A 15446-nucleotide genomic window follows, 5' to 3' on the forward strand; every position below is an offset into this window, starting at 1 on the left:
GGTTCATGAATTATTAATTATGTACTTGAACCCAGTTTGGGCACTTGCTGATTTCTATGGGATTTACACATGTCAGGTTTCTCTTTAACGCCTCAAAAATCCTCAAAAATGGCATCACTGACTCGATGGACATGAGTTTGAGCAAACTCTGGGGATTGGTGATGGACAGGGAAGCCTGGCATGCTGTAGCCCATGGGATCACAAAGAGTCAGACACAACTGAGCGACTGAGCTGAACTGACCTCTTGACTGCTCCCCAGATAATGGTTAAGAAAGGTCAAAACATCCCCGGCAGTGAATTACTAGGATTAGTGGAAATCCTACCCCTGTTATAATCATAGTCACACCTGAAGTTCCACATCACAGATGATGGAACTCCCCCGGTTGCACTGACTCCTAGCCTTCTCTCCTAGGAACTCACAGACCTAGGCAGACTGAACATCTCACCCACCTCCACCCTGGGAGTGTTCCTGTTCAGTTCATCTAGACTGTTACAGCCCGTGTAAACAGAGCCATTTTGAAAAGCAAACTCTAGTGACCTCATGAGTATTTCCACTAGCATGAGACTGACCAGTGACCTTAAAGAAAGTCTTTCCCAAATCTTAATTTGAGTGTTTATGAGCAGGTCAATTATTTTGGACAAATATTTTTTTCAATTCACAGAGCAGATGTCAAATGATTCTCTACTATGATTCTGCTCGCCTCCTTTCCCCAAGTTACTCTTGTTCTAAATCTTGGGCTGCAGCCTGATACTGAAAGCTGAGCTGTGAGCTCCAAAACTCATGGTGGATCTAAATCTAAACAACAGAACTGCTCCAATTCCAGTGGGGGAATATAAAGAAGAAAGGCCAGTGTTACGTGGGGCCTTATGTGCAGACAGGTAAATCACCACTCACATTCAAAAGAAACACTTCCATTGAGCCAAGCAAAATTTTAGGGAAGACTTGGGAACAATTAAAAAAAAAATACTCTGAAACCTGTATACAACCCCTCTCCCATATTCTCATCCCACCAATGTCCAGTTGTTCCAAAGTATCTGTTACTCCCTTCTTTTTCTAAACTTTAAAGAAGATGGACATGGGATTCAGGGTGCAGTAGGGACAAAGAGCATGAAGACATTTAGATCCCAGAAAAGTTCACGAGGAAACAGTGGTCTCAGGGGATACAGACAAGGATTCAAGCTGCCAAAACCAAGTCTTACTCCCTTCACAATACCGTTTCCCCTCTTATCCTAAATGCATTAGATTGTTCTATTTCAAATAGTAGAAGTTCAAGTTGAGGAATTTGTCCTTTCCAGTGGGAAAATGTCAGCAGGCGTGACTGTTCCCTGCAGATATTTAGAACATTTACCCTCTATGACTCTTCCTTGAGATTTCTGAGGTCTCAGACCCAGAGTTAAACTATTAACCTAACAGATTTCATGGAGTGCAGGACAATCTTAGGTAGCCAGGACAGTCAGTCAGTTCAGTCACTCAGTCGTGTCTGACTCTTTGAGACCCCATGGACGGCAGCACGCCAGGCTTCTCTGTCCATCACCAACTCCCGGAGCTTGCTCAAATTCATGTCCATTGAGCCAGTGATGCCATGCAACCATCTCATCCTCTGTCATCCCCTTCTCCTCCTGCCTTCAGTCTTTCCCAGCATCAGGGTCTTTTCCAATGAGTTCGTTTTTATGTATCAGGTGGCCAAAATATTGGATCTTCAGCATCAGTCCTTCCAATGAATATTCAGGACAGGGGTGGCCAGTTATGACACCTTCAGTTGGCCTGATGTGCAGATTTAGGTGTTACCAGCTAACCCAGCTCTGAGGCTTTCTTCTTCCTCTTTTTTTGGTTTTTTCACTTAAGCATTTTTTTTTTTTTAATTTGAGTATAGCTGCTTTACAACATTGTGTTATTTTCTGCCGTACAGCAAAGTGAATCAGCTATATCTATACATTTATCTCCTCTTTTTAAGATTTCCTTCCCATATAGGTTTATAGCTTACCATAGAGTATTGAGTAGAGTTCCCCGTGCTCTACAGTAGGTTCTCATTAGTTATCTATTTTATAAGTAGTGGTGTATATATGTCAGTCTCAATCTCCCAATTTATCCCAGCCCTCACTTCTGCCTTGGCAAGCAGAAATAAAGACACATATATAGTGGCTGTCTTCCTCTCGACAGATCCTGAGTAACCTGGTGATGGAGGAGCTCATGCCAACCCTTCAGACAGACATCCTGCCTAAAATGAAGGGGAAGAAGAACGACAGGAAGAGGGCCTGGTTTGGGGTGAGCGATGATTCTGCTCAGCCAGCTCTGCTGCTCAAAATGAACATTCCCTTCCCTTCTCTTTTTAAGGTCTTGTTTTTCTTTTTTTTTTTTATACGTAATTCCTTCCCTGGGTGGAGAACTGCCCAGTCTGCTCAGTCTCATATACATCAGGACTAATCCAAACAAACTCAAACTTTGAAAGAAAAATTGGAATGTGCACACGGTTTTGTTTATGTTGCGATCATCTGTGATTAACCCGCCCTCCTGTGCTTGACTCTGTCAGGCTCTGACACATGACAGAGCCCCAATTTGTGTGCTGTTCTCTGTTCCAGCTCCTCGAAGAGGCCTACCACCTGGTTCAGCATCGAGTTTCAGAAGGATTAAGCGCCTTGAAGGAGGAGTGCAGGGCTCTGACGAAGGGCCTGGAAGGAACCATCCGTTCAGACATGGATCAGATTGTGAACTCAAAGAACTTCTTAATTGGAAAGATCAAAGGTCAGTGGAGATAATACCTGCTCCTATGAGCTAGATAAGCTGTGCATTTAAAGCTCTTCCACAGGGCGAGACATCCCACGTGGCGCTAGTGGTAAAGAACCCTTCTACCAATGCAGGAGACGTAAGAGATGTGGGTTTGATCCCTGGGTTGGGAAGATCCCCTGGAGGAGGGCACAGCAACCCACTCTAACATTCTTGCCTTGAGAAGCCCATGGACAGGGGAGCCTGGTGGGCTACAATCCATAGGGTCGCACAGAGTCGAACACGACTGAAGTGACTTAGCATGTACATGGTGAGAATTCATAGTTTCAGAGGAGAATTAAACTGAGGGACTTTGGGAGAAAGTGGTAATGCTTGTCTATGGGATCACATAGAATCGGACGCGACTGAAGTGACTTAGCAGCCAGTGGTGCTGTTAAGGGTCTGGACCTCCCCATGGAAACTTCAGTGACGCAGGCTGGAGGAAACAGTGCCTCTTGCCTGTAGTGGTGGCTGTATGTCCTGATCCTGTACCTCTTACACCAAATTGTAATGGCTCTGCCCTGCCCTCCACCTGCTGTCATCTCTTAAAGAGTAGGGCCATGCCGCCCTGGTTCACTCAGGTATTCCCTGTGCTTAGTACCATGTCTGGTATATGCAGACTCACAGTGAATATCCAAATCAGTGAATAATGGATTTTCCTTTAATATGAAAAAAAGCTTTTGTGTTAGAGTCAATAAATCTAGATCTTCTAGATCTTCCTCCACTTATCATGGGGTTACGAGCCAATAAACTCATCATAATTGAAATGCATGCATTTAATATGCTTGACCTACCCAATATCATAGCTTAGCCTAGTTACCTTAAACATGCCCAGAACACTTATATCAGCATATAGTTGTGAAAAATCACCTAACACAAGGTCTGTTTTATTATAAAGTGTTGAATAGCTCATGTAATTTATTGAATAGTGTATTGAAGGGGAAAAACAAAAAGGTTTGTCTGGGTACAGAATGGCCGTCAGTGGGTTGGTTGTTTATGCCTGTGATCCTGTCCCTGATGGGAGCCGTGGCTGTTAACCCTGCCCAGCATCCCAAAAAGAGCATCATACTGCATCTCACCTGCTCCAGAAGAGATCAGATTTCAAAATTTGAAGTAGTTTCCCTGGTGGCCCAGACAGTAAAGAATCTGCCCGCAATGCAAGAGACCCAGGTTTGATCCCTGGGTGAGGAAGATTCCCTAGAGAAGGGAATTGCAACCCACTCCAGTATTCTTGCCTGGGAAATCCCATAGATAGAGGAGCCTGGTGGGCTACAGTTTGTGGGGTCACAAAGAGTCAGATACAACTGAGCGACTAACACTTCTGCTCAATGGGTAATGCGTTCTTCACCTCGTTATAAACTTGAAAGCTTGAAAGTTGAACCATCCTAAATCAGGTCCATCTGTGGCCCCAGCTCTAATGTCAGCTGGGTATGTGGGTTCAGGGAGGTCACTCAACTTCTCTGTGCCTTGGTGCCCTCCTCTTGAAATCACAAGGGCCCATGCAATCAGGGTCTGCCTGCTGAGGCTCTTGGATCAAATCCAGCCTGCCACTATTTTTATAAAGTACATTTTACTGGAAGATGGCTGTTCCCACTCCTTTCTGTATTGTCTGTGGCTGCTTTGGCACCGCAGGAGCAGAGCTGAGTTGTTAGAACTGAGATCTTACGGGCGGCAAAGCTGAAAATGTTCCTGACCTGGCCCTTGACAGAGAAAAGCTTGCCTCTTTCCTCCCAGGAGGCTTTAGATGGCCTGTAAGAAATTCTACAGAATAAAATTCTACGGTTCTGCCTCCTACATACCCCAAAGCACGCCACACTGAACATCATTTCAGAGGGAAGCATGCTGGCTTATCTGTGATTGTTTATCAGCAATTTTCTTAGGTAGTCAGCTTTCAAATTATTCACTCAGTCATTCATTCAAAAGACATTCACTAAGTGCTTTCTGAGCAAGGTGATGCAGCTTTAGCAGCGAACAGGGGAGATCTAGTTCCTGTGTTCAAGAGACGTGGAACCTAATGGGATTTTCCACTTGGAGGATTATCCTCTACACTTCAGGCTCTGTTCATACTGCAGCCTAGCTCACGCTGGACTCTTCTAACAAGTCCTCCTGAGAGGAGGTTGCAGGAGGCATAACTAGAGCCAAGGCGTGTGCGTCTGAATCTATTGTTTATCTGTTCATGCGATGCCTTCTCCAGCCAGATATAAATTAACTTCAGACTGCTTTCTGGTTCCTATTACCCAGGTCTCTTATTCCTTTATTAGTACGACTGATCTGGAGTTGACTGTATGTTGAAATGCTTTATACAACTTAAGATGGCCAACACTAAAGTACCACAGCCAAATACACTCCTGTTGACTGGAGCTGAGCTGAGCTAATGGCGGCCATTCTCTTGGCCTGAATTAAATGAGTCTCTCTTTCTCTCTTGCCTAAATCCCTTCACATAAGATGAAAAAATATTCTGCCCTGGACTGGTTTTGGTTTCCTAAAGGAAGCCTTGAAAGGAAGTCATGATCAGATCTTTTAAAAATGGAATATCAGAAACATATTTTCATCAGGCCCTTGTCTTCCCCTTTAAAACAAGAAAGTGCACATCGAGCTGCATTGATAAAGGGCTTTGGATTTCAAAAAAACTTCGGGAGTATTAAAGTAGCTTTCTCTCCATTTCCTCCCATGTGATTCTTGGCTTAAATTCTGCTGCACGAATACGGAATCATTTAATAAGCATTTATCCTGCCCCTGCTGAATACAAGGCCTATGAGGCGCCTAGGAGGAAGAGAAGTAGAAGAGAATAAAAGTCACATCACAGACACCAAAACAGAAGGAAAAAATATGAAAAATGCCACAGAAGAGGCAAGAACAGAGGGCACAATGATTCCCAGGCAGGAACCACTTCAGTTTCAAAAAAAGTCATGTGGGCCCCTGACAATGAGAGGAATGTTTTAATGTCAGTTGATTGGAAAGGATGATATTACTCACAGATACAGTAAGAGCTGACAGTTTCTGAGTACTTTCAGAGGATCACACACAGTTCTGAGCATTTTGAGCACAGCGAACTCATTTAATCCACACCATAATCTTCAGAGTTATGAAGCCTATTATGAGCCCCATTTTACAGATAAGAAAACTGAAGTAGAGATGAAGTAATTTGCCTGAGATTCCGAAGGTAGAGTGTGAAACAGTCAGACCAACCCCACCCCGCAGCTCCAGGGTTTTCTCTCTTCATCACTCTGCTCAACTGAATTAATGTACGGCTCTTGAATTAATGTGTCACAACACATGATTCATCTCTGCATCCCTGAAAAATAGCAGAGCATACTTGTGTGGGATGTAAAATTTATTTGATCATTAGGGAAACACCAGTAGACTGTAGTTCAGGAAGCTGGGTGGTGGTTCAGGGCATTAGGCTGTTCCGAGTGGGTGAAATTTGAACTTGGCCTTGAAGAGGTGAGTAGGATGTTTATAAACAGAAGTGGAGGAAGGAAGGCAGAGGTGGAAGGAATGCTGCATAAAGGCACAGAAAGGGGGGCTGGAGCCCACGGTGGTACATAGGCAAGGGGAGGTTTGGCAGAGAGGAGCATAGCCACCCACGACCCCTCCCTGTGCCTGTCTCCGCCCCAACCCAGCAGGGCATACCAGCCAACTACTAAATCTTTACTATATATTAGCCATGACCATGATTGCTCTGAAATTTCAATTAGACACTTTTCACATAGTTCTTCTCCCAGAGTTAATTTATAAATAATTCATTTATCCTCCTAGCAAACAATTTTGCATTTTGGTATCAAGTAAGTTAGTTATTTTTAGGAGTCATAGATTGTTTCATTGAATTATACAATAGAAAGAGTTTTTTTCCCCCTAGTAATTCTATGACCTGGTTAATATTTTCTATCTCAAATATTTATAAGTACATAATATCAATAGTATTGGTCATGTCAGATTTTCAGAGTAAGAGGCAGTCTGATCCTTTGTAACCCTGTGAAAGATTTCTGCAAATTGAAGTGAGAACGTGGCCATTCTTCTCACTATAAGCAAGTTATTTGCTAATAGAAAATAAGAAGTCTATTTGAATTGTGACTCTGGATCTGAAAGTTAGGGTGTGACCTTGGTGGAATCATCTGACATCTCCCGGCCCCCTTCCCCATCTGTAGGATGAGGACCTGGACATCAAGATGAATCTGTACTTCCCTTCTCAGTTCTGTGGTCCTGTGACAAGGCTCGGTGGCTTACCGAGCTCCACAAAACTAGCCTTTCATCCACAGAGCAAGCTCAAGCCTTTTCCAGTTCAGATATCCTTTACTGCCGCAGTGCTTCCCAACCTGGCTAATCATGAGAATTGCTTCAATACTTAAACAAACAAACAAAAAAACAGATTTCCATGGCCTATCCAGACATACTGGATCAGGATCTTTACTATGGTCCTCTCCGAAGAGCAGTATTTCCTCTGGGAAGTAAGAGTATGGTTACATTGTTTAAGTCCTTTCCTAAATTTATTTGAATTGGCAGGTAATTACTTTACAATACTGCGATGGCTTTTGCCATATATCAGCACGAATCAGCCGTAGGCATACATGTGTCCCCTCCCTCCTGAACCTTTTAGTCCCTTTTTATGATTTTCTGTACTCTTTATATTTTTGTCACTAAGTTTGTCATCCTTGATTATCAGGAAAAAATAGCATGTTTTTAAAAATTGGGTGTGGGGATGGGAGGCGGTGTGGCAAACCGATTGGAATTTGTTTCCATTTTGCCTAAAAAGAAACCATACTTGAATTTTTTAAAAGGCCCTTGAGGAGAGGGGAGGAAAATTGAATTAGATGAACTGATTAACTCTTAGAAAAAGGAATTAAAAACCTAATAAATGTGTTTTTAGAAGACAAACTATGAATTTATAATGGTGATGATTGATAGGAAATAGATGAGTCATTAGCATTTTCATTTTTTTGTATTAAGCATTGTCTATTCATAAGGACCAAGCAAAAAATGTATTTCATCCCAGGGCAGAGGTAATCTTGGGGAGGGGTTTCTCTTTTTCGAGTTCTCAAGGAGAGATTCTCTTTGATGGCTTTCCATCCTGGTGAGTGCTGGCACAGGACGCACTGGGTTCGTCTGTGTTGCCTGCCTGAGCTTGCGTTGGCTGTTACATGTCTCCATGGGACACTGTCCAGCCTGGCCTGGCTCCAGTGCCTCTGAATCCAGTTTTGCCATCACTCACAGTTTCCTGGCTATTTCCTACCTCAGCGATGGTGGCTCAGCCAGCGGAGAAAAGCTGTGCAGAGAGTGTGCAGCCGTTCCTGGGGTCCATTCTGGAGGAGCTGATGGGACCCGTAAGCTCGGGATTCAGTGAACTGCGCTCACTCTTTGAAAAAGAAGTGGATGAACTTAGCCAGAGCTTTCAGACCACCAAAGACAGTACCCAGCTAAAGGAGGTAAGGTATGAAGTGAAGGAGTGGAGTGTGAATGGTCTTTTTGTGAGTCTTTGTCTGCATTCATTCATTCTTTTTTCTCTCCTTCTTTCTCTCCTGTCTTTTCTTCTTCCCTGCCTTCCATTCATCTGCCTTTCCATCTATTCATCTAGTCTTTCTGTCCTTCATTCATCCACATTATTCATTTATCCATTCATCCATCCATCTACTTGATTTCCTTTATTAATGGTTTTCATGTTATGAAAATAATAACATGCTTGTATAACTTAAAAGTGAAGTCGTTCAGTCATGTCTGACTCTTTGCGACCCCATGGACTGTAATCTACCACACTCCTCCGACAATGGGATTTTCCAGGCAAGGGTAGTGGAGTGGGTTGCCATTTCCTTCTCCAGAGGATCTTCCCGACCCAGGGATCGAACCCAGGTCTCCCACATTGTAGGCAGACGCTTTACCATCTGAGCCACCAGGGAAGGTACTTGTATAACTTAAACAGTATACAAAGATACTTACATAGAGGCAAAATTAATCACCATTGCTCATACCCACCTAATTCTAGCCCACCCCCAACTCCTAAAGTATCTCCACTTCTAACTCCTTGAATTAACCCATATAAATAGCTTAGTGTGTGTTTTCACATGCTTTGTCCTTGCCTGTACAAATATATATGCATATATCCTCATTTATATATGTTTTGTGTTTTGATTGATTTGCTTCCAAAAGCCTGACAAAAACCAATGTTTCTCAAACTATGTTCCTGAGACTAGTATCATCCTCATTATATGACTGCTAAAAATGCAAATTCTCAGGCCGCACCCATGAGCTACCAGATCAGAAACCCTGGAGTAGGGCACAGCAGCAGTCTGGTTGAACAAGACCTCCAGAGGACTCGCTGTATCCTAAAGTGACAGACATAACTGGGCAGCTTTATTTTACACTTGCAGTATCATGATGAACATCCCTACAAGTCAAGCCAGTGGATAAAACCAAAAAAAAAAAAAACCTTTATTTTTTTATGCATACATACATGAAATTGTATATAAACAAGATAATTTGTTAGTATTTTGAGGTTTCTCATGGTAGCCTTTCTAAAACTTAACTTTCTGTCCTTCCCCCACGTCCCCTCCTCCAACTCAAGCAACTAGTGTGAACAACTTAGCATACGCTATTCTGTGCTTTTCTCCATGTTCATATAGCATATAAAACACATGTTTTGTGGGATATGTTTTTTTAGGTTGTTTGCTCTTAGAAAAATGGGATTATATTATGTATATATTGCTTTGCTTTTCTGTTTTCTTATTCAAAAATACCTCATGAAACTGTTTTTAAGTTAATGTTCTAGTTCTAGTTCATTTTTTGTAACAGCTGCATAATACTTCATGTACCAATACACCATGATTCATTCAACCATCCAAATATTGCTAGCACCAGGAACAAAGCTGAAATAAATAACCTTGTAACATATATTCATTTACTTTGAAGCTTTTATTTTTATGGGATCTGATTCCTAGGACAGGATTGCTAGATTGAAAGGTGGGAATTTCTCTCATGTTAACTGATGTTTCCATTGACATCCCCCAAAAAGGATTTAGATTTTACATTTCCACCAATTGTACATGATAAAGGACTTTCTTTTCATCAGCCTTAGGGAATCACTTGTTCAACTTTTTGCCAGTCTTACCCAAAGAAAGGCAATGCCAAAGAATGCTCAAACTACCGCACAATTGCACTCATCTCACACGCTAGTAAAGTAATGCTTAAAATTCTCCAAGCCAGGCTTCAGCAATATGTGAACCGTGAACTTCGTGATGTTCAAGCTGGTATTAGAAAAGGCAGAGGAACCAGAGATCAAATTGCCAACATCCACTGGATCATGGAAAAAACAAGAGAGTTCCAGAAAAACATCTATTTCTGCTTTATTGACTATGCCAAAGCCTTTGACTGTGTGGATCACAATAAACTGTGGAAAATTCTGAAAGAGATGGGAATACCAGACTACCTGATCTGCCTCTTGAGAAATTTGTATGCAGGTCAGGAAGCAACAGTTAGAACTGGACATGGAACAACAGACTGGTTCCAAATAGGAAAAGGAGTACATCAAGGCTGTATATTGTCACCCTGTTTATTTAACTTTTATGCAGAGTACATCATGAGAAACGCTGGGCTGGAAGAAGCACAAGCTGGAATCAAGATTGCCGGGAGAAATATCAATAACCTCAGATATGCAGATGACGCCACCCTTATGGCAGAGAGTGAAGAGGAATTAAAAAGCCTCTTGATGAAGGTGAAAGTGAAAAAGTTGGCTTAAAGCTCAACATTCAGAAAACAAAGATCATGGCATCCGGTCCCATCACTTCATGGGAAATAGATGGGGAAACAGTGGAAAGAGTGTCAGACTTTATTTTTCTGGGCTCCAAAATCACTGCAGATGGTGACTGCAGCCATGAAATTAACAGACACTTACTCCTTGGAAGGAAAGTGATGACCAACCTAGACAGCATATTCAAAAGCAGAGACATTACTTTGCCAACAAAGGTCTGTCTAGTCAAGGCTATGGTTTTTCCTGTGGTCATGTATGGATGTGACAGTTGGACTGTGAAGAAGGCTGAGTGCCGAAGAATTGATGCTTTGGACTGTGGTGTTGGAGAAGACTCTTGAGAGTCCCTTGGACTGCAAGGAGATCCAACCAGTCCATTCTGAAGGAGATCAGCCCTGGGATTTCTTTGGAAGGAATGATGCTGAAGCTGAAACTCCAGTCCTTTGGCCACCTCATGTGAAGAATTGAGTCATTGGAAAAGACTCTGATGCTGGGAGGGATTGGGGGCAGGAGGAGAAGGGGACGACAGAGGATGAGATGGCTGGATGGCATCACTGACTCGATGGACGTGAGTCTCAGTGAACTCCGGGAGTTGGTGATGGACAGGGAGGCCTGGCGTGCTGCGATTCATGGGGTCGCAAAGAGTCGGACACGACTGAGCGACTGATCTGAGCTGATCTGATCTGACAGGAGCAAAGTGGTAACTGATTTTTCCTCTCCTGTCTGTTTAATTGCTATCGTAAAAAATAGACATATTGCAAATTATTTGACAAGGGGCAAGTTTGACAGCATGGTTTTGGTCATTAATTTTACTTCAGTGGAGTTCTCTAGAACTCATTTCTTAAGGGAGTAGTATTTTCCTCTTACAAACACCATGAAAGTGGGCCCTTGTTAAATTTTTCTTTAGAGAATCTAGAAATCTAGATTTATCTCTTTTCTGTGACCTGAAACTCAGACAGCAAGCACATCCTGTCTGTTCAGTTACCCTGTTCCTCCCCAATTCTCCCTAGGCCTGTGTTTTCAGCACACTTTTCTGTTTTCTCTTTCTCCACCCACCCTCTTTTTTATTCTAGAACTCCAAAATTCAGTTTTTAAAATCACTTTTAAATAGGCTTGGAAAATAGGATGCACTCTGTTGGTGAAATCACTCATAGTGTTAAGTCTGTGTTGGTAATACTTAAAGTCTTTAGCAGGTGAAGTCTATTGCTATCCTCTTGCTGGAAATTGCATGGCCTCATTGATCAAGCTATCACTTGTATAGACTAGAGGATGGGGAACCCCAGTTTTTAAAACTAGGCCATGCTTCTTCCTATCTCACTCCCTCCCCATCCCCCCAACCCCCATCTACTAGCAGAGAGAAGCCCTTGGGCACAGACAGAGCCTCAGTGAGCTCCAGGGACTCTGGCTTTACTCTTAGAGTCCAGGAGTCCAGGGGGCATCTTGACTTCCCTGGGATTTTCTGAGAGGGATACCTCTCATGAAACAAGGCTCTGGAGGCTTGGGAGCCCAGCAGCAGTTCCACATGCCAAAGAGACTTCCTGAACTCTTGAGCTCTGGAAGTGGGTACTTGGAGTCCATCAAGAGCTTGACAAGACTGGAGTCCCATGGAATGCATCCCTGGATGTGTCCATTGTCCGGTTGGTTCTTCTACCTGTCTCTGTCCTGGCAAGAGAGCTGTCCTAGGGACCCATCAAAGGAGGGAAATAAAGACAATGAAGATATCACATATATAGGGATCTGAGAAGTGATTCACTCTAATAACATATATTTGATTGTTTAGAATTTATGTAATAGTCATGTAATGGACTTCTCAGGTGGTACAGTGGTAATGAATCTGCCTGACAATGCAGGAGGCACAAGAGATGCAGGTTCAATCCCTGGATCAGGAAGATCGCCTGGAGGAGGAAATGGCAACCCACTTCAGTATTCTTGCTTGGGAGATTCCATGGACAGAGGAGCCTGGTGAGCTACAGTCCATGGAGTCGCTAGGAATCAGATATGACTGAGCAGTTGAGCACACACATACACAATAGTGGTGTAATATAGTTCCTAGGTCTGAAGGTGTGTCGTTTTCCCCTCCACTGAAATTCAGCATCTAGAGCAGCTTATGGATCTTCCGCTGGATTCCGTGAAGATGGAGCCTTGTTACAATAAAGTCAACCTGCTTCAGGAGCATCTTCAGGATCTCAAGAGCCGCTTCAGGTTCCCCCACATCGATCTGGTGGTCCAGAGGACGCAGAACTACATGCAAGAGGTAGGGACGGTGGGGTCATCTGTGGTGGAAGAGGATGGGGCTGCAGAGAATCACGCGCAGCAGATGAGACAGGTGTGCTGGCGTAGCTGGGGAAACCAGGCCCGTCTCTTTAGCCATCATGTTGAGTGACAACGTGTTTTGTCCTGTTCCTGCTGGCTCCATTTTTTCCATGTTGATGAGCATCATAGAGAAGAAATGTCTCAGGGAAATAGAGTAGCATTAATTGATAATTAATTGATTTGTCAAGTCAGTGCTATTAATGTTGGCTTCAGGTTGGAATCATCTAGGGTGCTTTTAAGAAATACTGATGTCTGGGGCACACTCCCAGTGATTTTGATATATTTTTTTGGTAATTCAACAAACTTCTCCCAATCCCATTCCTACTGCATTTAATATGCAGCCAGAATGGAGAACCACTAGCTTGAATCAATTCTGTAATCTAATTAAATCAGTCAATCAATCACAATTTTAAATTTGGATTTCTTGAGTCTAGTTCATAGATTCCTTTTCCTTCCCATAAAGAACTTTTTCTTTAGGAACAGGGATGAATAGCACAAATTCGTTCCATATTCTAACGCTTTCTAAGAAGGAAGAGTGGGATCACTGAAGCCGTAAGAGCATAATTCTACTTTACAGATATTCCCGGGGCGCTTCCTGTGGGCTGGACATTGTGCCAGACCCCACTTCAGGGAGCTGGTAGTGAGACAGATTCTTAGATAAATTCACTATGGCGTTGAAAGTGCTGAGAGGAAAGCTATTGTGTTGGATGCTTTCAGATCATAGGCTTGGGGAAGAAAGGAGCTTTTTTTCTCTCCTTAAAAGTTATAGGCAGGATTAAGTGGCACATTTTATTTATTATCTAACCTCTGAGTTGTGAAGGATTAAAGATGAATGAGGAGCAAAATTGGCCAACGGCTTAACTGAAGCTCCTTTGACAGCAGTGGACTATGGTGAAATGGATACAGGCATAAGTGCAGAGAATAAGAAATCTGAACCACTTCCATTTCCTAACCCATGAGTGTGACAGTCACGGGCTCCACTGAACCTTGACCCTGTCTCCTTTCCCAGCCTGGCAGAGAAAGGGAGAGAAGTAGGGTTGGAGGGTGAAAAGTGGAGTCAGAGATGTGCTGGGATGGTTTACATCCATCTGAAAGGAGAGGTGCAGAGCTAAGGAGCCAAAAAATAATTGGAGAAGCCTCTCACCTCATTTCATTAAGCCCTGGCTGCAGGGGATAGGAATAACCACAGGAAATGATGATATCCCCCATCCCATGGTCTTGGGTTTTCCAGTTCCGGGTGGAAGGAGACCTGAGAAGAAAAGATACATACATGTGTACATACCTGTACACATACAGGTACAGGAGTGTGTGTTTCCCAGCCTCCTACTGACCTCATTGTGGTTGTGGGCTTGTGCATTTCACAGACCACACAGTGGAATGAGGACTTGTTGCCCTGGGTGACTCCCAGGCCAGTGACCATCTCCGATGGTCATGCCCTCCTTTCTCTCCAAGCTGACTTTGACCCGAGGGTGGCGATCCCAGCTTCTGACTGCCCTCTGTTTCTGTGTTGCTTTGGTTTCTAGCTGATGGAGAATGCAGTATTCACTTTTGAGCAGTTGCTTTCCCCACATCTCCAAGGAGAGGCCTCCAAAACCACAGTCGCCATTGAGAAGGTTAAGCTCCGAGTCTTAAAGGTAAAATTGTTCTCTCACTTGCGGGAAGCATGAAGCAAGAACGTGACTCATTTCTTTTGTTAAGTGGAAAATATCAAGTTCTCTCTTTGACTTGCCTCCCCTTTTAAAAGCAGTGCCTGGTCTTTTCTCCCTGATAACCAGCGAGGATCATCTCGCGGCAGTTCCCCTTCGACTGTCGTGCCTATTCTGCCATCTAGTGGCTACTTTAGGGACCACAGGTCCTCGCATCATTGGTCACCAGCCAAAGTGACATGTCTTAGGCTTACTTACATAGCAATTGGACTTGATATTGACTGTCCACTATAAGCAAAGAATTGTGATAGGTATTGCATGGAATATGAAAATATAAAACACACACTCTCTTTCTTACGAGTTTGCAATACAGTAAAACCCATTTAAATTAACAGTTTTTAGAAAAATCAAAACCTCATGACTAACCCTAATGCGTATATATGGAATTTAGAAAGATGGTAACAATAACCCTGTATACGAGACAGCAAAAGAGACACTGATGTATAGAACTGTATTGTAGACTCTGTGGGAGAGGGAGAGGGTGGGATGGTTTGGGAGAATGGCATTGAAACATGTATAATATCATATATGAAATGAGTCGCCAGTCCAGGTTCGATGCACAATACTGGATGCTTGGGGCTGGTGCACTGGAACGACTCAGAGAGATGGTATGGGGAGGGAGGAGGGTTCAGGATGGGGAACATGTGTATACCTGTGGCGGATTCATGTTGATATATGGCAAAACCAATACAATATTGTAAAGTTAAAAAATAAAATAAAAAAAATTATATATAAAAAAAAAACCTCATGGCAAAGGAACTACTTCAAGGAAAGGACAGCTGCTGTGTGAAATTGTTTTAAATGTGCTTCATGCATCAGTGTATCTCAAAATAGTTGTAATAATAGGAGCTTGCATGTATATAGGGCATATCTTTAAGCTTTTTAGAAAAACTTATCCTGTTTCATTTGATCCTCACAAGAACTTGAC

General features: G+C 43.0%; 1 protein-coding gene across 1 annotated transcript in view; it reads left to right on the top strand.

Annotated features, from left to right (window-relative positions):
• NIBAN1 (niban apoptosis regulator 1) overlaps positions 1 to 15446 on the top strand; it is a 185924-nt gene that overhangs the window by 160714 nt on the left and 9764 nt on the right. The window contains exons 7-11 of the mRNA XM_006060514.4: positions 2162 to 2266; positions 2581 to 2743; positions 8000 to 8187; positions 12592 to 12753; positions 14336 to 14446. Of these exons, the coding sequence (XP_006060576.2) occupies positions 2162 to 2266; positions 2581 to 2743; positions 8000 to 8187; positions 12592 to 12753; positions 14336 to 14446 (729 nt within the window). The remainder of the gene's footprint in view (positions 1 to 2161; positions 2267 to 2580; positions 2744 to 7999; positions 8188 to 12591; positions 12754 to 14335; positions 14447 to 15446) is intronic.

The sequence above is a fragment of the Bubalus bubalis genome, chromosome 5 (genome assembly GCF_019923935.1).
Source record: "Bubalus bubalis isolate 160015118507 breed Murrah chromosome 5, NDDB_SH_1, whole genome shotgun sequence".
Lineage (NCBI taxonomy): Eukaryota > Metazoa > Chordata > Mammalia > Artiodactyla > Bovidae > Bubalus > Bubalus bubalis.